The sequence below is a fragment of the Pipra filicauda genome, unplaced genomic scaffold (genome assembly GCF_003945595.2).
Source record: "Pipra filicauda isolate LSUMZ 115617 unplaced genomic scaffold, ASM394559v2 scaffold94_size2452230_pilon, whole genome shotgun sequence".
Classification (NCBI taxonomy): Eukaryota; Metazoa; Chordata; class Aves; order Passeriformes; family Pipridae; genus Pipra; species Pipra filicauda.
This window is the reverse complement of record NW_024105142.1, coordinates 695805-717328: the sequence shown is the minus strand read 5'-3', so window position 1 is coordinate 717328 and position 21524 is coordinate 695805. Positions and strand designations below refer to the sequence as shown.

Sequence of the window (21524 nt, the reverse complement as noted above, 5' to 3'; positions counted from 1 at the left end):
ACCACGCCACAAAAAGCTCCAAGAAATTTCATGGAGAAACATTTTTCTCCCTCTGTGAAATGCATCACCCTAGAATCCATTATCCTGGGACATCCCAGGAAACTAAGAGAAGGATGAATCCTAAATCTGACTTGTTTTGCTGTTATGCATAAGTGACACCTCTTGCCTGGCAGAGACACCTGGAATGCCTGTCCCTGGCTCAGGACTGAGGTTCCTTCGTAAGGCCAAGCTTGCCTGCAAGAGGAAGTAATGGCCACAAAACAGGTGATGTCTCTGCTTACAAAGCAGCTTTTAGATCTAAATCTAAGCATCTTTGTCTATATTAGGTCTTTAAATTACCTAAATCTAGATATGAGGTGTCTAAATTTTAGATACAGAGAAATATATACATGTTTCTATTTATATTTAAAACTTTCATTGATTGATATTTCTGATATTCCTTTCTCATGTCAGTATTTTACAAGTGTATTTGAAAGTATGTTCTAAAAACAAGATAATTATCTGTTGTCTTTGGTTCTGTCTTAGGAATTGAATGATATCTTGATTCTCCATGAGCTTTTGACTTTGAGGATTAATATTGATCAATACCAATCAGTAAACAATGTTTTTTTCCTACAATTTCCTTAGAAACTGGTAAAGAGACAGTTTAAAGCAATAGCTGTCAGCTGCTAGTGGGTTACACCCTGACTCACTCTGATAGTCTAATTTCCACATTAAAGGATTCAAAATGTTAATATTACAGATCAAACAAATATTGTTTATATTGAAAGATGCCTACTGACATCTGATTAAGATAATGATAAATCTTTCTAGCAGACAGTGAAGGGGTCAGCACCTCATGCTTTAACACATGAGCCTTGCTGGGTACATGTGCAGCTCTGCTGAAGAACCATTAGGAATCAGAGGAACCTGGAGTTTGTCTGTCTCTGAGGTGTGTGTGGATTTGGATGCTGTAATTTAGAGTTCACAGGCCCAAAATTTCCCCTGGCTCACAGGGCAGCTGTTCTTTGCCAGGTTCTTTGTCTAAGGCTTGCAACCCCTCCACTCACTTCAGGGGTTGCTTGTCCTGCCCCAGCTGCTCTGCTTTGGAAATCTGCAGTCTCTCAATGAAAGCCACCCTTCCCATTTCTCTGGGGAGATCAGACTGGTTGAGCTACCACATCATTACTCTGATCCTATGCCAAAATACGGATTCTTACTTCAAAAAGTGGTCACTTTAATAATAATGATGTACTCCACTACAGACATTTACTGGAGTCAAATAGGCTACAGCTACATTGTGCAAGGGCTGAGGCTCCCAGGCTCTGCTTGAGGCTAATTTCAACACACATCTACTTTCCTTATCTAAACAAGTGTCCTTGGAGCAGGGTCTGATGCAATTTACTGGTATTCCCAGGTGTAGCTATTACAGAAAACACCTTTGGAGTTGAAAGTGAGATGTTGGAGCCTAAATTGTGCTCTAAATGCAACTCACCTCAACACAGAGGTGAAAATTTGGAAGAGTTTCTCTACAATGAGTGCTAAATAGACAGGTTGTATGGAAAATAATAATTTCCTTATTTCTTTCCCAGCAAAATTTCCCTTTTCAGATAATACGAGATGTAGGACATAAGCAATGAACTGGTCAGTCAGTAGGCTTAGAATAGAAATATTTATTTATACAGTGTAATTATTTGCTGAAATATATTGTCACAAAATTTTTGCAGCCATAACCAAAATAGTTTTTAAAAGCTGTTGGATGAATTATTGGGAAAAAAAATTCCTCCCTTTCTCTCAAACACTACGATCTGCTACCATCTGAGTCAGAAAATTCCTATGCCACAGATTGCCAGAAGCTTGGATGACATACCATACTTGGAAGAAAAGTGTCAATGCGTGCTTCCTCTGTTACTTTATACTTCTTTTCTTCAGCATTTGCTATTGGCCTGCATGGATGAGGTAAGATCAACCTGTTATGTGAACATGGCCATTTTCACGTGCAGGTAGATTTCTTGAAAAACCTTAAAATTCAGAGATCAGTAAAGACACTAAAGAAGCTTTTTGTTTTTAAAGACATGGATGAGAAGATATGAAATGTGGTATATTGTGAAATCCTTATCTTTGTAAAATATGAAAAGAATGCAAAGCGGAGCTTAAACAAGTGTAAACTACTCTTGATGTCTTTGAAGATTGTGGATAGGTAGTTTTCAGTTGGACCTCATGCAGCACCCACATAATTATTAATGTATGTGCTCAATGAATTGACCTTGCTGAACTGCCAAACTGCAAAGTACAGAGCAAATAAACTAAAAGCCTAAGGGAATTTAGGGAATTTACAGTAATGTAGTGTCTTTCTGTAACCTCTGTCCTGCATTCCAACCCAAAAACCCCACTGAAAGAATTTCATCATTTTGGGTGAATTAATCTTTAAATGAGGCCCTTTGACACTGTCTTAATAACATGAAAAATAGCTGGAGATCAAAAGTAACCTAAGTAATCATTAATTTTCTAAATGAAGGTTAGAAGGGCAGTTTCAGAGCCATTTTTTCCTTTATCCTACTTTTCTGGTATTAATCAGCCTGTCCTTTGGCTCAACTGCGTGGGCATTAAGAGTATCCTATTACCATTGCAAATAAATGGAGCAATCAAAAAAAAAAATCTTTTCCACCTACATCATATAAGCTCTGTGAGACAAAGACTCTTTTCTTGGTCCCGTATTTCAACAGCGCAATAGAACTTGATTCCCAAATGGTTGACAAAAATTATTCTAGGTGAGGACAGTTTATTAAGTTTTTCTCCTTATTCTTTGCCCTTAAGATACGGCATTGGAAATCTACAGTACTGAGTGCAGGCATGGTAATTCACATCTTTATTGTAAGGGTTCACTGTTTGCTATTTAAAAATTATAGCAAATATCTGATTATAGACTTATGGATTGTTGTCCAAACCTTTGGAAGAGTATCTCTGTGTCCCCAAGCAATACTTTTTTACCCAGCTCTCTCATCTTCTCTCTCCAAGAAGTGCCAAATGGATTAAAAGTGGGGCTCTTAAGATATGTGCCTAATGAATTGCTGTGTTATGTCTCTTTTTTTCCTGGAAGAGAAAAAAACAAATATTGCAGTTTGAGTTAGAGGCAAGTTATGATGTGCAACAACTGTGGTCTAGATGAGTTGAACAGCTTTGCCTGGTCACAAGACAGAAAAGATAAAAGAGGAATAGCAGTGAAATTATCAGCTGGTGAAGCAGAGCTTTTGGCTAAGAGGAAAGATCTCTTTAGAGAACACTGTAGCACCTCAAGGCTTGACTAAAAAGACTAATATTATAGGCTATATGCTTTTCATTTATTGTATTAAACCTGTTCAGCAGCAACAGATTGTTAGACCTGTGCATGGGATTAGTTTCATATGGAGCTGTTATATTTTAGACTCCTAAAAGCAAAACCCACTTGACATCTGGGAGAAAAGGGCAGCAAATATATTATGAAATTTCATTAATTCAATAGAAGTAAGGGTTCAACTAAAGGTGAAAAATAATCATGTTTTAAATGTCAATGGGTAGTATAGCTTATTACAGTATTACTTTACTCCTGCTTTTAATAGGGTATCACTGCTATTTTCAATTGGGTTGCACTAATGTAACTGGGAAACAGAGCCCTTAGGCTGCTTTAATTTATAGTAGGATATAAATTATTTGGAGATGAAATTCCATCAGTTTAATGACACAGTGTCAAAAAGTTTAAGCTTCATCCATGAAAAATACAGATTTTTCTATGTACGAATGATGGTGCTTTTATTCAAGTCTGTATTTCACAGTATGTCAGCAACCGATACGAAGAGAAAAGCACAGATTTCCTTGTGCTCAAAATCAAGCCCATCAATTCTATCAAACAACTCTCATCTGCCTTCCTCCTCTCGGCTGAGGAGGCTCAGAAACACATGGAAAACCAAGCAATTGTCTATAAGTAGAATATAATAGAAGCTGGTAATGAAAATACGGCTCATTAGCCATTTTCCTGTCCTGGTATCTTCACAACTTTTCTTGGTTTGTATTTCACAACTGATGGCCACACTCTGGTTACATTCCCAGTGAATTTTACATAGGCCTATTCCAGCAGTCTGTGTAATTCAATGACACTTTAGTATTTGCTTTAGTCCAGCCAATTTCTACACCTAGATCTGACCTAGACGAACTTTCCAACTCCTTAGGAAAAAGCTTCTATGATTTAAATGTGTTCTGGTAAAAATAATCAGCTAGCAGAATATTCCCTCATTGCTATGGAGGTTACAATGCTCCATAGGTTACAAGATCATTCACCAATCTTAACTAAATGACAGCAATAATTAATGAAGGCAAAATTGCATTGAGTAGGATAGTCACCTTCAGTACAATTAAAAAGAAACCTTCTGGTACAAAACAAGAGTCATGCTACTCCTGTTCTCCCAAGCTCTGCTGCAAATGTAGGCTGACAGGTTAATAAAAGCATTTCTTAACAGTTGTAAGAAATCAGCCATCTGATTCAAGAATTCTCTTCCTCAGTTAACTTATGATTCAGCTACTGAAAACTTCAGTTTCCCATCTGTAAGATTACAAAATTGAATGAAAACAATATTAATATTTATGTTCTAAATAGAAAAGGCTTTCAAAGCACCTTCATGAAGTGGAAAATAAAAGCAGAAGTTTATCCAAAACTTTCTGGCATTTTACATATTTAAAATTTATCAGCCCTTGGTGCCAGGATTTGTCGGCTGAAGAGCAGGAGATTGTATTTTATATTATAAAAGTTATTAATGCGGGTGGATAGTAATTTAACTTTTATATAATTTGAATGGTAAGTCTCTATTATGTGGGTCAGTTAATTTTAGCTACAGTTCATACTGTTAAGAATCTGTATTCCAAAATTGCCCACAGGTGGGAAAAAATGTGTTTATTTGGTCTGGTTGAAATGTTTCATGATGGTAGTGTTTATGTCCTATATAAAGATCATTCAACAGAATGTGTGTGCATGTGCACACACAGAGGTACTGGTTAAAATTACATGTATATGTAAACACAGTGAACTTCTTTCTTTCATATACGGAGTCTCATTTCTAATTAATGATGTTGCTTTCTTATGCATAAAATCCAAGACTTTATAAAGTTAACAGTATAAACTTGACAATCGTTAGAAGTAGCTGATGGAAATTTAAACCTTTTGTTTGAAACAATTTCAGAAGTCCTTATGCATGCAATGCTTTTTTGTATTGCAGCCTACCAATACTTCCCACTTCCCTGATATATGATCCAAAATGGGGACACCGATGCATCCAACTGCTCAGATGGCCTGAAGCATTACCCTCATTTACCCAGTGAGAGAGCATGCAAAAAAGGAGCAGCTTCAACACATTTTGTTCCTCCCATTCTCATAACAGCACAGGTTAAACTTATATTATTACATTAATTTGCAGTTCAAGAGAGAAAACCCATCCTTTAGGCAAGAAGCATCAAGCCCAGTGCAGGAACTGACTCTCCAGGCAGTACAAGCATAAGTGGCCTGAAATACCTGGACATTTGAATTCAAGCATCCCTATCAACATCAAATCAAAAGTAGTGACAGATACTTGTGTGTAAAAGCTGAAACAATTTTTTCCTTTTTGCATATTGGAAAACCCCACCACCACTGCACCAGGTGGCACAAGGCAGAAAAAACCCCAACAGTTTACTTACAGTTTCCGTGTACAGAACTGGGTGCAGGAGAGAAAATTCAGGATGGGAAGTCCTGATGAAAGTGATGAAAAGATAACAGATTTCTTTCAAAAGATTACTATAGTTTCAAAACTTAATTTTGATCTTAAGTTGGGGGGAAGGAATGGTGCAGATCTTTGGGGTGGAAAGAGTGAGATTTGGGGTTGCTTTTTAACTGTGTTACAGTAGTGATGCTCTGCTACCTTACTGGAAAAAGGAACAGCCCTTTCTTCTTTATCTGGATTACTAAAGGAATTCTAATTTAACTTGTAATGTATATGACTGCTGTATAAACACAACAATGAAGATGAGAAGGGTCACTTGTGTTTATGCACATTAAAAAAAAAAAAAAATCCCATGACTGACCAGGAGAATAGGATTGCACAAATTTCTGAAATATGCATTTCTCCAACATTTCGTCTGTGGATTTGTGCAGTGGACAACAACAGACTCACTCTCAAAGTGGTGGATGTTGTTTTCATAAGGCACTCATTTTTTTTACTGCTGTGACTTGGCACCATCATGTGGCCACTTTTGAGTTTGCTCAATTTAAGTAGCAACTTACACAGAAAATCATTTGCAGTTAATTAATTCGAATTTACAAATATTTCAGTCTACTTTATATGGAGATTATAAATATTTTAAATATATATGTTCACTAAATACTAAAGTAATTGTCTTCCAATTGTCCTTTTTTTCACTGAAACTGTGTTTGTTTAATCAAGGTTTTCCTCATGATCTTTAAGCCAGAAGTTGTTAGGTTACAAAAGATATTTTCAGTGCTTGGTTTTGATCCAAACTTTATCAATAGTGTACAAAAATTAGTATCATATGATAAACAGCTATCCTCAGTACAAGAGCTTTGGAAATTATTTGCAGGATTAAACAGGTCAGTATTTTCTGGTTTACATCAGAAATCCCAAAGGATTTAGAATGTCAGTAAATCTCCCAAGCATATTGTTCACACAGTGTGATCCAAATAGGTAGTAGACATCTCAGAACCTGAGTTACTCAGGTATTCCTTTTGCAAAGTTTCAGGGTCAAAAACAGAAGTAAGGTATTTGTGATGTAAATTTGTATTCTGATATGTTTGCATAACACTTTTAGGTAGGTATAAGAAAGTTTTATCAAGCACTACTGTTCAAAAGGCCCAGAGGCGGAAATCTCCTTACACTCAGTTTGTACAGAGGCACAACTTTATGCTCGTTAAAGGATTGCTGTGATTTAGTTCAGAGTGGAATAATGAGAAACAACCATGAAATTTATAAGAATACATTTTCACTATTTTTAAAAAATACATATACATTTAGAGTTCTTTCAATAATGAAAAACAGTTCATCGTATTTTTGAGTACAATAATGGTAAGTTTTATTCTGACATTTTTATGATAAAATATATTGTTTCCATTGAAATATTGTATTGATATTCTTTAAAGTATATACAAGTTATATACAAATGCAAAATTACAAATATTTTAATTGCAGACAAAAATAATCTAGAAATTTTGCAATAAATTGTACAACCCTCTTTCTAAAAAGACTGCAATAAAATAGAATGCAGTTTGTCAGATTCTTTAGGCTGAGGTGATGCCCACTTCTTCTTTACATACTGAATGTCTATCTGGCCAGGTTCCTTGGCCAGCACAATGCCCAACAATCCATTTGCTTTTTCTGGTTCTCCCAGCAGAGCCATAGCTACAACCCTGAAATCAGAAGAACAGCGGAGTGGTTTTCAACCGAGGCAAAATTAATAGAAATTGGTGCTTTCAAACATGTTACTTACAGTCAGGTAAGTAACCAGGTTACTTACAGTCAACTAAATGATTCATTTTTTCTGCTAAAGTCCCAGCATATTCTTTACCTTTTCACCAGTTGCAATAATTTAACGTAAATCTAACATGCAAGTCTTCCACCATGCATTCCACTATCAATTTCTAATCATGACTTGAAAATTATTTCAAGCTTGTAAAAGCGAATAATGTTTTATGGCATTTTCCAGTACAGTGTAACAAGTTTTAAAATTTTACTATTTTCTCCCAAAACTAGCAGCACTTTGCTATAGCTCACAAGGATACAAGGGAAACTTTCAGTTGGAAGGACATTCACCAAGGGTAACTTAAGCCTAGGGAAGACAGAGTCCCCCAGCAGGACACCCATCAGGAAGGAATCTTCAATGCTTTAATTCAGTGAGGTTGAACAAAGCTGCTGTTGTGCATCAATCTACAGGTTACCAGGTCTCTACCCTGGCTCCAGGAACAGCATTGTGAGACAACCCTGGTGTTCTCTGTGGTGAATATGTGCCAGGCAAAAATATTCTTGTTTACTTTGTGACAACGATCACAAAGTATTTCTTTAGATTGGTAATCATACCATATAAAGGCATTTTAAAATGTTGTCCAACATCTTGCCTATTTTGAACTTAAATGAACTTAAAATCCAGTGATTTTAGTGGGAACAAAATTTTTCTCTTCATATAAGCAGCAGCTGCTCCTTGTAGAGACATCTGTCCCATCTGGTAACACTATGCCTGATTTTGATTTATACTAACAGTACTTCTCCTTTATCAGACTGCATAAAATAATAAGTAAATAAAGATAAACTAAAATTTAGCTTGCTATAGTTTGTTTCCACACCGTCAGTAGTTTACAAAACACAGTTAGAAAAGCAAACTCTAATGAATATTTAATGCCAAGAAAAAAACCCATGTAATAAAATTAATATTTTGTCAAAAAGAGAGCAATGCAATGCACTTACTTCTCTGATGGAATAGTCTCCTTTGCCACAGGCAACAAATCATTTTCCAGAAGATCCCAAATGTAAATATTAGATGATGCATCGAGGGCAAAGAACACAGCAGGTCTTGTTAAAGCCCACTGCAGGGCAATAATGGGCTGGCCATTTGTGCTGTCATTCCACTGCATGACAGGATACTCTGATGTCATCTGATGTAATCTAATGCTTCCATCAGAACAGCCAACCTATACCACAGTTAAAAAAAATACCTTCTGGAACAAAACAAACTAAGCAAGATAAAAACTGCTGTTCAACTCTTGAGAATATCAAGCACATAAATAAAATTAGATATCTGCCTCAAGTGGCACATGTCTCTCATATCTCACTCTATGGACTATCTGGATTTTAACTGTTGTATTTATGTATCAATTTGTAATTCTGAGTTCAAAAGCAGTCACTCTGTACCACTGTATGTAAGCAAACTAGAGTATCCACTAATCCTGGGTTAAGTTGTGAAGTTCCCAAACTTCACTAATACTATCATCCAGCACAACGTGACAGCAGTCTGAACTGGGGCAAGGGCTACTTAGTGCCACATGTCCTCTGTAAAAGGAAGAACAGCTTTCAATAGGACAGGTTGTGTTTAATACTATAATAATATTAAACTGATTCATAATAAACAACTAATTCCAAAGACAGGGAGACACCACTGCTTCCAGGTATTTTCTGATAACATTTGTCTAACATTTACAAGTTTGCTCTAATCCATGTACAAAAGAAAATATTCTGTGAAAACAGAAAATAACTTCTACTTACAATCCTGAGTCACCTCTACATCAGGAAAACCTCCTAGAATTTTCAAATTATATTAAATTTTTACAGTGACTCTGTAAATAGTGCTTACATTTAAAATCTCCGTGGCAGATTGGAATTAGTGATGTAAATCAATTATCACAAATATATCAAATTAGAAATACTCCCTCAGCAAGTAATTAAAAAATGAAACTTCTATTAAAACTTTTTCATACCAAAAATAGTGGCTTTCCAAAAGGGAAGAAATCAATTGCAGTGATGCTTATTGATCTCAGTCCACTCTCCTGGGGCCTGAATAGCTTTGGAACAACTTTTAAACCATGTCTTGTACCATGGCCTACCAGACCCTATGAACAACATAAAGAAAATTAATTAAGAAAAAAAAAAAAACAACCAAAATTTGCATTAGAGGTATTACAAGAGGAAGTTAAATAATCCACAGAGCTGTTACCTAAAGGATCCTTACTAGCTAACAAATTTTAATAGCTAACAGATTTTAATAATAGGCTCAAATTATAAATTTTATATACAGCCTCCTGGTGAAATTCCAAATAAATGGGAATCTTCCAAAACAAAAAATAACAATCAGATGAATTTCAGCACATTACTCACTATGTTTGTTCCAACAATGAAATGATTAGGATTAGAAGACAGAAATTTAATGCTCAGTGTCTGTGGCATTCTCTGGCGAATATCCTTTGGGAAAAGGCTACAAAATCATAAAGGGAGAAGACATTAATACAGGAAGTTGTCTCCAAAAGCTGTGCAAGTACATACAGAAACCCTTGATCTAAAATATATATGACTAGCTCTAGGAAGATATGTGTATTAAAAAAACCCTGCAAAACAACTAATCAAAATAATATTAAATATGTCTTATATAACAGCAAATTAATAAAGTATAGGAGGAATTAGCTTTGTGAGATACACATGTAAAATTGAAATGTCTCGGTTTTCTTACCTGTTATTCAATTCCATAGTTGAGCTATGTACTAACTTCACTTTCCCTCCAGGAACTAAACCTAAAATTATACAACATTATTATTTAAACTGATTTAAACACTTTTCATTAAAAAAGTTCAATCATTAAATTAAATCCTAAGGTAATAAGTAAAAGGATATTTCATAATTAAATTGTTTACTGCAGATATAGTTTTTGATATGTAAGAATCTTACATCATTTACAACGTTTTACTTCAGAATCCAAATCTGAAGTTATAATTTTTGCCAGAAATGGAAACATGATTACATTTCTGTTTTAGTTTTTCAGCATGCATATAACATCCTGCAATATCACTCCATAAAACCCAATTCTAGCAACGGTTAAAATGTACATTTGAGTCACTTGGATCTTTGACAATGAATTTTAGTAATAAGAAACCGTAATAATGCTTCTACAAAATTGGTCTATTTTGCCTGTTAGTAGAGGATAGCATAAATAATTCAAATCCTTCAAAGACAAGAACTTTTTGAAGAGGAAAAAAATGAAAGCTGGTCGCAGTAAAACTGTGTGTAAACCATGACCACAGCTTTAAAATGTACCTCTCCACAGACATAATACCCAGCTTTAGCAACCTAATGCAGCCTGACATTGCACACAAGCTTATAGAAAACTGATCAAAAATTCTGGTTTGTTGGCATTACTTCATTGTTTATGTATTTTCAAATATATCAGGATTTTAATCACAGCCTTTTCCAGTTAGGTAAGTAGGTAAGTCTAAGTTTGTTTAAAGAACGAAGAATGTCATTTGCTTTATTCACATAACTCAAAAAGGGCTGAATGGACTTGGTTCTTTATTTTTTCATGGAAACTTTTTTCTCACACTAAATTAAGTACCTTACCCAAAAGAGAACTTTCAGGACAATTATCAAAATGGAGATACAGGCAACAACAAAAGCATTGTAACAGATTTGTTAAAACTAAAGAAAGAACAGGAGGACCAAGGAATCTTATATTCTTTGAAAAAAAAAGCTGTTAGGGATACAGACAACTGCTCTGACATTATAAGAAATGTGGTTGTTTAGTGGTAATTACCAATACAGAATTAGCAGATAAGATTCAGATAGCAGTGAAAATAATTCTCATTATACCTAACCAATAACCCCAAACATGAGATATGTACTATTCAGAATTAATCTTTTCCTCAGTAAGTTTTCCTTCTCTTAAACTGCTTGGCATCACTGACTCTATCTCTTCTAACATCATAGTCTCAAAACTGGAGCATTTTATTCTACTTTTAATGCACAGTACTCACCTAAATCAGTTTGTGAACCAGCTAAATCCACTTTTTGTAATTCAACAACTACCTGAAAAGTCAATATTTAACACTAGTAAACAATCAATATTTACCAGACTCCAAAGTTTTTTAAGTAGTTGTAAAAATGTATGAGATAACTCTAAAGGAACATTTAGAGAGGCAGGTTTAACATCACAATGATCACAGGTAGATTCTCTATCCCCTGTCAATGTCTGCAATTCTAACAATAGCTTCCCATGCCTGCTGGATGTTCCCTGCTGGAAAGCAGAATATGGAAGGTTACATTCTCCACTTAATTGCTAGTTGGCGTCTTGTTTGGTCATTCATAAACAAACCACCTAAACCTCCAAAATAAGAAATTGTTACACATTTCCTGTGCTTTTCACGACTCATCAAACAGAAAGGGTAGATCACTTGGCCTGAATCAGCTGCTGCTAAAGTTACTTAGAGTTTTAAGGGACTTAATTAGTGATACAGAAGGGAAATACTTTTATCCCCTTATTATTCACTGAGCTCTTTGGTTCCTTAAGCAAGATCAATTCAGCTGCAAACATGTTCAGCAGCTGAGCCAAAGCTGCAGCAGGAAAAAACGACTGAAAACATCTGATAGAAAGAAGAGTTGTCAGGACAGCAATTAAGACTAACAGACCTCGTGCCTTCCTGGTTAGCACATTTTAGGCAAGGCAATCTTAACCACTGATTTTCACTTTTTGTCTCTTGAACATTTGTTTTATATAAATTATGAATGTAATTTCTCCCCTACATTCAGTACAGTCTCTGACACCACTGTGATTCTAAAATAAAGCAGATGGGTGAAAGAGGATTGAGGTCTGTTAATAAATTAATAGAAATATGTGAACATATTCCTATGAAGTAAAACTACTGATTGCCTGTTTTCATGAATTCATGGTTTTTCCTAAGGACAACATTAGGGAGTCAGGTCAAAAATTTTAAGGAGAATTCCAACAGAATGGCTAATGCACTTTTCAGGGAGGAAATTCTCATCAGAAATTCTGAATTGGAGTTGCTATATTTGAAGTATTTTATTATTCCAACACATCATACTCTTCCTACACATATTACTCACCCACATATTGAGGATTCCATTTTCATCCATTGAAGCTATCTGAAATGGAGGGCCTGACACTTCTATGGAAGGAATGGCAACAATTTATATTCATACATTGACTTTTCTGCTGAACAATATCAGAGGATTTAAAACATTTCCCACATTAATACATTCTCTAACACTTCTACAATCCTCTCAGCTGCCTCTAAAGGGAAAGTGCTCTAATTCCACCAAGGCAAAAAAAGGTATGAAAGTTTCTTTACTGAGAGGGTGGTCAAAGACTGGAAGAGGCTTCCTAGAGAGGTGGTCAATGCCCAAGGCTGTCAGTGTTTAGGAGGCATTTGGACAATGCCTTTACCATGTTTTAACTTGGTCAGCCCCAGATTGGTCAGGCAGTTGGACTGGATGATCCTTGTAGGTCCCTTCCATCTCCAACATTCTGTTCTATATCTCTGTCTACTCTAGTATGTGCAGCTTGTCCTACCAGAAAGGCAGATGATCTCTGTCTGCATCTTTTAAAAATGTCTGGGTTCTGCATGGACTTTGGAAGGGAACATAAAGTGCAACAGGTGAAATGTTGTAAAACCTGCAATATGAAGCACATTTTTTTAACCACTACAGATTTCAAAGTACTAGTCTGCAATGGAAGCAATAATGCCTCCTCCAGCACACTGTCTGAGAATTTGAGGACATGAGGATTGGAATGTTTTTTGCCAAGGTCAGTCATAAAAAAATGGGAAAAAGGTACAGGAAAAACCACTAAGTACAGTCACACATTTTAAGTGCTTTCAGATATAAGCAATTTGCTCCACTGACTCAGATAGAGATTTTTTTCAGGCATTTTAGAAGCATTAAGACTTTTCTAAAGGCAGTTTTCGAATAATAACTTGTTTTATCATGGAAGAATGAAACATTGTCTGGAAAGCAGACATTATAACAAGCATGCTACCACATCTGATGTGAAGTCAAACAAACATTACCTAAAAATGAGGGCAGAAAACAAACATGCATCTGTGTGCAGTTGATACCACAGACAAGAGGCAAAGCAGCATTATAAACTGGATTTTGACTATGACATATTTGCTTCCCTAGATACCTAAAGAAAGACTCAGATGTATTGATGCTTTGATGAGTAGCTTACATACCCTCCTGATAGGAGAGGCCTGAGAGCCCATAACTGTGATCAGTGTCAAGAGAGGTTGAGACAGGTTCCACTGCAAGTACAGGAGAGGTGTGGTTTACTGAGTTTAGAATGCCATCTGTAATTAAGGACAATGAAAGTTATGATATTACTTTCAACAAAAACCAACAATAAAACCTTAATCACTTTTCAGCTTATGGGAAAATGATGACTACAAAAAAAGAACGGCAAATAATGAACTTCATAAAGAATGACTTTGCAAAAGTCTCAAATACAATACTGCAAACTGTTTCCTAAATTAACAAAATACTACTAGAGAAATCAATGTTTCAATATTTCTATTTACTTCTCATTTTCCAAATGGCTGCTGTACCATTTATGCCACTGTACCAGACATTTCATTAAAGTCTTCCAGGGTTAGCATGAAAAGAATTATGATAATTTCAAGCTTCATAAAAAATAGTGGTAGAAATAAATCACTGCTTAACATAAAAAAAAAATCAAAGAAAAATTACCCTTAACAGAAATTAACTACCCTGAAACAAAGAATTCACCATGAGAAAATATGTATTTACCCTTTAAGAACATTTTAAAATAAATGTGTATTTAGAGTAATTTTAATAAGTGTTCTTTGCCAGATACTCATGATTTCTGGACTTTTCCTGTGCACTGAACTTAATTTCATTTAAGAATAAAGGCACAAAGCTTCCTACATATACAGCATTAAACCTGCCTGCTACTACATGAAACTGTACCCATACATTTGACTACCAGCCCAGTGTGCAACACAAGACCAAGCATCTTTGACCTACTAAAAAAATTAAGTCTGTCAACAACCAACTACTGTTTATTTTTACATGGCTTCTGCAATTAGATACACTTGTGAAGAAAAGATGATTTTGTGAATGTGTTTAAGTCAAACCAGAGAAATTCTAATATGTGTCTAGATGTAGATCAAAAAATGTAGGTTATATTAGGGGACACAACACATTGAAAACTGACTAAGTTAATGATTTCAGATGAGGTACTAGTTGAGTATCCATTTTAATATTACAATGCTCCTTAGGTTTTATAGCTGGTCCCCCTCTCTGTTCTCACTGCTTGATGCACACTGAGCTGGCTTCCATTTCTGTTCAGCTATTAATTATTGACAATTTTTACTAGACTAAATATAATACCTGAACTGGCTAAACTAGGCTACTGAGTATTATTTCACTGCACACAAAATGACTAACCAGGATGCACAGATACTAACCAGTGGAAAATGTTGGAACTCTAAATGTCCAGTCAGTTCCACTCATCATTGTATGAGGGTGCATTCTTGAGTCTTCTCGAAGATCCCAGACCAACAATGAACCATCGATTGTTCCAGCAAAAACTAATGTTGTTTTACTGGGGCTAAAGCAGCAACACATCACCTGTTAAACAGTAAAAACATGCATGGTTGATATTATGATAAAGGCAAATGATTTGCCAAGCCTGAAATATGTACTTCATAGTGTAATTCCTATACAGATTACATGTGTTTATGGCAAAAGGGCAATTTATTTTAAAAGGGGATGTAGGATAGAAGACTTTCAGTAGGCCTTGCCTTTTCAAGACAAATGTTTTGTAATCTGCATCTACTACCAAGACACTGAAGGGGGTGACTCAGCTGCATGGCAGTGATGAGTAGAGAAAAGTCCTGACAACATCTGAACCAGATGTTTTACTTTCATTCACTCTTCAACAATGAAATAGAGTCTAAATTAAACAACCAAAACAACAAAACACCATGACCATCACTACAACTTTGTTCTGGAGCACAAAATAGAATGAGAACAGTGTTTCATTCACTAGGCTCAAATGTGTTTCTCAAAAGATGGCATATCATGCAGCAAGACAAAAACCCCAAAATACACATAATAAAGCTTTTCTTTTTGATGGGTTATATGCAATATAACCCATATATACAATGGGTATATACAATATATACAATATATACAATGCTATTAAAACATACCTCTGAGTCACATATTAAAACTTTCTGAGGACTGGAGGGCTGCCAGATGTTCCAAACACATATGAGGCTCTTTCTGTTCAGTAAGTCCACACCTGCCTTCTCAGGTAATCCATGAACAGAAAGTAGTGTCTGCCTCTGAACTTGAGAGACATATAGGCAGGATATTTTTCGGTCTAAGCCATCAAGAAAAAGTCAAGCAAGAAATGCAATAAATGAAAAAGCAAACTCACTGCAGATGAAAAAGCACATTTAGCTGCTATAGCAACAAACAAAGGAACTAAGACACAATGATGAATAATATTTCTATTAAGAGTGGGTTGCTTTTGAAGCTATACAACAAAAAAGGAGGGACTAGAGAAAGATTCCAAAATATTATAAGTAGAGAAAAAAAAGCAAGACAGTCAGAAAGTTAATAGAATAATTATTCTGGGCATAAGCAAGCCAATCTGATCTGATGTCACTCTATATACTCAAAATTAAGCTGAGTCTCAAACAGGAAACAGCACAGGTCAGGTTTTTGCTGGTTCACCTCATGTGTTTATGTTAGACTAGGTGTGTTATAGGCCTTCCTAACATAATTACAGGTGCTTTATTTTTCATTTTTATTTTCATCAGAACAGCTACTGCTTATATGGGGAAGATATAACTGCTTTTCAAATATATCAGGTGATATTCTCCCTTTAATAACCTGCCTTTATTTACAGTTTTGGCCCTACTGTCAGCATAAAGAGCCCAAATGAAATTATATCCTTAGGATGGCCCCTCAACAACAGGGGCAAGAAATGACATGCATGATATTTCTTGTAGGAGGCTCTGATGTTACCAATGTGAAACCAATCTGCACAGTTACAGCAGGATTAGTGCAACTAAAAGAAAAGTGGGGTTTACAGCATCTGGATATCCTGATATGTGCTGTTTGCACAGTTATGACAAAGAGTATGGTATTTTGCAAAGAAAGAAGAGTTCACTCTGTATACTAAAAGGTGTAGAATAAAGTTCCCTTACCATGGAGGAATGGCTGGTTAGTATTTAACTGGAAACAGCTATCACTAATAGACAGACTGGTTTGTCGAGATCTTAGTTTCCTGGGTTGTGTTGCAACTTGATCTTCCTCTAGCAAAACAGCAATCACCTTTCAAACATAATTACATTTATAGAAGTAAAAGGGTCATCTTATCTTTCAGCTTTGCTATTTTAGTTTTTTCAAAGGTAGGTGGATAAATTTAATAAATCTTTATCAACTCTCTTGTTAATTTTGTATCTTTGCAAATACAGCTTTACAGACACAGACGTCGCACAGCTCTGATTCCATTCCTTTGCAGAGATGATTCTCATTGCTAATGAGTATTATGTAAGTCATGTAATTAAATTAGTCAGAACAAGAGCTGAAAGTGATCTATCACAATGTATAGTTATGCACACAGCTCATAAGGGATATTAAGGACACAAAAGTACCTGACAGGCAGACCGAAGGAAATTTGCTAATCTTTGTGAATCAATTTTAGGTGTTAGAACTCCATTCATTGACATATCCTGGCTGTTTCTGGGACCTATGGAAAACAAAAAAAAACCCAAAAATCAAACTCAAAGCTTCAAAAGGGAATCAGTTAAGGAAAGTGGAAGAACGATTTAATTTTTAAGCAAGAGGAGAGTGGTAAGAATCAGCTTTTCTTCAGCAGGAATAGTAGTGTTGAAGACCAAGATCTGTTGGGGAATCATTTTTGCTGCCAACAGAAACAGCAAGCCAGAAGGAAGAACTGTTTCTGCCACTTATTCCTCACCCCCCTCCACATGGGGACTCGAAGTGGCTCTGGCAGTTTGGGCTCAGTGCAGCCTTACACACTACACATTCTCACAATTAACGGACACAAAAGAGAAAGTTTGCATGACATGAGCACATCCATAAACGAATAAGATTAAAATGTTCTTCACCTCCAGACACAAGAGAACTTTCTCCTGGATGCTGTGTCCATTTCTCCAATGTCTCAACTTCCTCAGTCTGAATGTCTCTATCCAGATTGTCCTCGTTACACTGAACGTACGCCTAAGGTAGAAAGTGATCACTAAATGGGCGACACAGCTAGGAAGGACAGCACAGAACTGAACAGAACTTTGGAATTCTAAAACTGATGTGCTCACCCTCTTCTCTTTGGAAATTCAGACCTAAGCATACTGACACACTGTCCGTATTTTGTGCATGCAAATTTTACCACATTTCACACCAAGGCAGCATTTTTGGGGACACTGAGCCACAGACAGGCAGAAAGCCCTTTAGAAAATGGGGAAGGAAAATGAAAGAGTCCTTTTCTAACACAGAAAGGAAATGGTCTGTCTGGTCAAAAGTTTTGAGATTGTTGCTTTATGGTAATTAGGGCTCAGAGATGAAAATTATTAATTTATTACTCTACTGTTCCATTAGCTTTAGGAACTTTCTTTTTAAGGAAAATTGTTTTCAAGAACGAGCATCAGCACTTTCAGGATTTAAGTATCACTATATATTTGTTACGCACCTGCTTAGTGTTCATTTTACCAAAATTCCTGATATACATGTCGTACTCATTTACAGGGGGCAAATCCAGCAGTGAAAAACTAACTGAGAAATCCAGGTCAATTAGTGGGAGAAGTTCTGAACTCCGTTTTCTTTAGAATTGATTACAAGAGAGAAAAAGAAAATGGTTAAGACCAAGTATTTGGTATTCCAAAAGAAAAGCAATGTGATTTTGTTCAGTACCAGAGATCTAACAACACTTTAATCTATGTGAATTGAAGTTGTACCAAAATTAATTGGCAGATGAAAATATATCAATAAAAGTATACAGAATATTGTTATGAGTTTTCATTTAATTATGCTGAGATAATTATCATATTTGAAAATGCAATACTGATTGCAAATGCCAAACATGGTTTATTATTAAACCCAAATTGCCAAAAACCCAGCAGATCATCTTTTCTAAGTATTCAAAAGCTGTTCTGTGAAGTAAGAGATGAATGTCTCTTCCAAAAGTGAGGATGATGGCTAATTCTCCTAAACTCCTTTTATTAACTTACATCACTTATATATGTACATGCTTTATAAAGTTCTTCTCTAATATCCTGTCTTTGTTAGACACGTGCAAATGTATCTTGAATGACCTTCACTTGTACTAGAATAGACTGCCTGCATTCATACCTCTTTACATCACTAAGGAAACAAATAACAATAGCAGTTTATCAATCCTAAAATATATTTGAAATATACAAACGAAATTACTTTATTGCTGATTCAAAACCCATGGCCATGAATATTGACCTCTTGCCCCAAAAGTAAGCCTCCAAAAAACTTCAGTTACTGGAGTGTTGGATTTGATCTAAATTGTATGAAAACAAGTATTCAAGATTGAGGGAGACTGTGTATTTTTCCACTTGTATTTTTAGTTTTGAGTAAGATTAACACATTGTACAGGATCTGAGATACCTCTTTGTCCTATGAAACACCAAATCTTTCCATCTTCCTAAATTCTCTTGCTGGAATGATAAAAAAATAACTGCCTTATCCATCTTCTCTCAATTCTTTTATTTTCTGCCTACCTTAATTTTTATTTTTTTCATCTTTGCTCACAAATAAAACCATAGTTTGATTCTTAATTGGAAAATAAGTCTACCTTCACATACTGTATCTCTACTCTGTAAAGTAAAAATACATTTATGTGATATTACTTATCATTAACTACAAAGAGTTAATGATAAAGAGTTAAGTATCACTTAACTTGTGTGGATGTGTGGATAATGAAAAGACTGACAATCTTTGTCACAATTCACATGACTATCTACATGCTGTAATGACATAAAGCTGTTAAGATGTTTCATTTTAAGAGTGAACTGCTTGAATTACATGCAGATGTCAGTTTACAAGTTAATTCCAGGCTCTTGCTATAGTGCAAATCCCTCAACAATGAGAACATTTTTGCAGTCTCCCTGTCTCTCTCTTGCACTTTCAGGTTTTTTTAATGTCCTTAAAAACTATAAATAAATACAAACCAGATATATCCCTTTTTTGCTACTTGATGACATCTATTGCATTTTCTTACACAAATTTTATTTTAACTTGTGCTTCTTAATGTCACCTCTTCACAAACGTGGGCACAGATTGCTAAGATCTTACTCAAACGTATGAAAGTTGCTTCCTAGTTGCAAATCTGAATAACACATACACACAAATCCTTAAAATAAACTAATAAGCTCATATTATTTCTCACAACTCCAAAGTGCCACAGCTCATTTAAGGGATGCTTTCAGTCTATTTACTGGTAGTAATGTATTATCACAGCATTAAATTCCACAGCTCCTTTCTCTTTCCATGAAAATGCTTTGTATCTTCACAGATATTTATGTTGTCAGGATGTACACAGAGTTATATACATAGCCATAATCAGTCATAGTACACAATCACTAGAGGCTGAAAAACATTCCAGAAGTCAATTCTTCAGAGATGCCTTCCTGAGTTTCCTAATTTGTCTCCACCATCTAGGGAGGAAGCCTAGACAATGAACTTGCGTAAAATTTGGGCACATAAATTTAGACAAGGTGAATTAGACAGCTTAGACAATAAAATTCTCCTTATGTGAAGATTAGTCACTGATGTGGAGCCATGAAACAGTGGAATCTATTATTAACAACAACATTTAATAATCTTGCTTTATGCATCCCGGTACTTCAACAGAAAATTGGAGGTATATACAGTGCTTCAGATAAATCTGGAGCTCCTGGCAAGTTCCACAAAAAGCAAGCATCAATTTGTTTCTTTAAAATACAGGGATGTCTTAGATATCTCAAATCTAGATCAATTTTAGATCAGTAATAACATGTTTTTACACCAACTGGTGTTATCCCTGAAAAGGAACATGCTATTTTGGTAACAGTAACACACCATAAAGTATCTTGAATATTTCAAGAAATTACGGTTCTGCAGAGACCCAACAGCAGCTAAAGGGCTTGTTCTTTAGTACTTTAGGTCAATATCTAATTAAGTGACTGAAGAATTATGATACACATAAACTGATATATACATAAATTTCTGTTACAAAATTTTATGTAGCAAAGCCTGTACATTATACTTAAGAACTAATTACTGTTAGCTAACAAAATAATACTTGATTCTATAAGCCTCAAAGTTATAAAGTTCACATATTTCAAATACAATGAAAAAAATTACATCTCACATAGTGAGCTGCCCTTTTGTGTGGAATATTTAAAATACACTTACTTCTGTTTACTGGCCATATTTCGGCTACTTTGTCGTTGGTTTGCCATTTGAAAATCCATGAATATTCCACAAAAAGAGTTTCTGACAGTTTCTGATTGGTTTTCTGTGATATTATAAACCATTGTTAGTGTTACAGTTCACACTTTACAGTGCATGAAAACGCAAAGCAGTAAGTCTAAAAAGCAACAGATTTATTACAACACAGCTACTAAAAACGACTAGTTTACAGGCTACACAAAGTGCTCTATCACAGCTTTCAGTATAATGAGCTTAACTTCAGTAATGGGCCAGGATATGTCCCTTATTATGGTCTTTTATCCATCAATTCAAAATGACTGACCATAGCAATTTTTGTTTTAGAAGACTGTGATGCAGAAAGGGCCTCTTTCTTCCTCTTGCCATTAGCAGGTCCCTTGTTCCCCTATGTACAGTAAAACACTCTATGATCCATTCTAAAAATCCTACCAAACTGACACAGACTTCCCCCTCTAAATCAGAATTCATCACTACACGTAGTGGAGAACCTCCTCAGCACAAGCTTAACTAATGTCCTTGGATGAATAAGGA

General features: G+C 35.4%; 1 protein-coding gene across 5 annotated transcripts in view; it reads right to left on the bottom strand.

The window, feature by feature from the left end:
* Nucleotides 1–1728: 1728 nt before the first annotated feature.
* Nucleotides 1729–21524, bottom strand: part of DYNC2I1 (dynein 2 intermediate chain 1) — a 33892-nt gene continuing 14096 nt past the window's right edge. For 2 of the 5 annotated variants that reach the window (XM_039391363.1, XM_027720760.2), the window contains exons 10-24: nt 20958–21060; nt 18226–18355; nt 17648–17759; nt 17171–17265; nt 16721–16847; nt 15716–15888; nt 14969–15131; nt 13718–13831; nt 12591–12652; nt 11501–11552; nt 10207–10267; nt 9858–9954; nt 9461–9592; nt 8454–8677; nt 6361–7402 (exon numbers count right to left, since the gene is read on the bottom strand). In XM_039391363.1, the coding sequence (XP_039247297.1) occupies nt 7231–7402; nt 8454–8677; nt 9461–9592; nt 9858–9954; nt 10207–10267; nt 11501–11552; nt 12591–12652; nt 13718–13831; nt 14969–15131; nt 15716–15888; nt 16721–16847; nt 17171–17265; nt 17648–17759; nt 18226–18355; nt 20958–21060 (1817 nt within the window). In that variant the 3' untranslated portion in view covers nt 6361–7230. Of the gene's footprint in view, nt 3073–6359; nt 7403–8453; nt 8678–9460; nt 9593–9857; nt 9955–10206; nt 10268–11500; nt 11553–12590; nt 12653–13717; nt 13832–14968; nt 15132–15715; nt 15889–16720; nt 16848–17170; nt 17266–17647; nt 17760–18225; nt 18356–20957; nt 21061–21524 lie in introns of those variants that run through there. The other 3 variants (XM_039391366.1, XM_039391364.1, XM_039391365.1) reach the window with 3 other exon arrangements.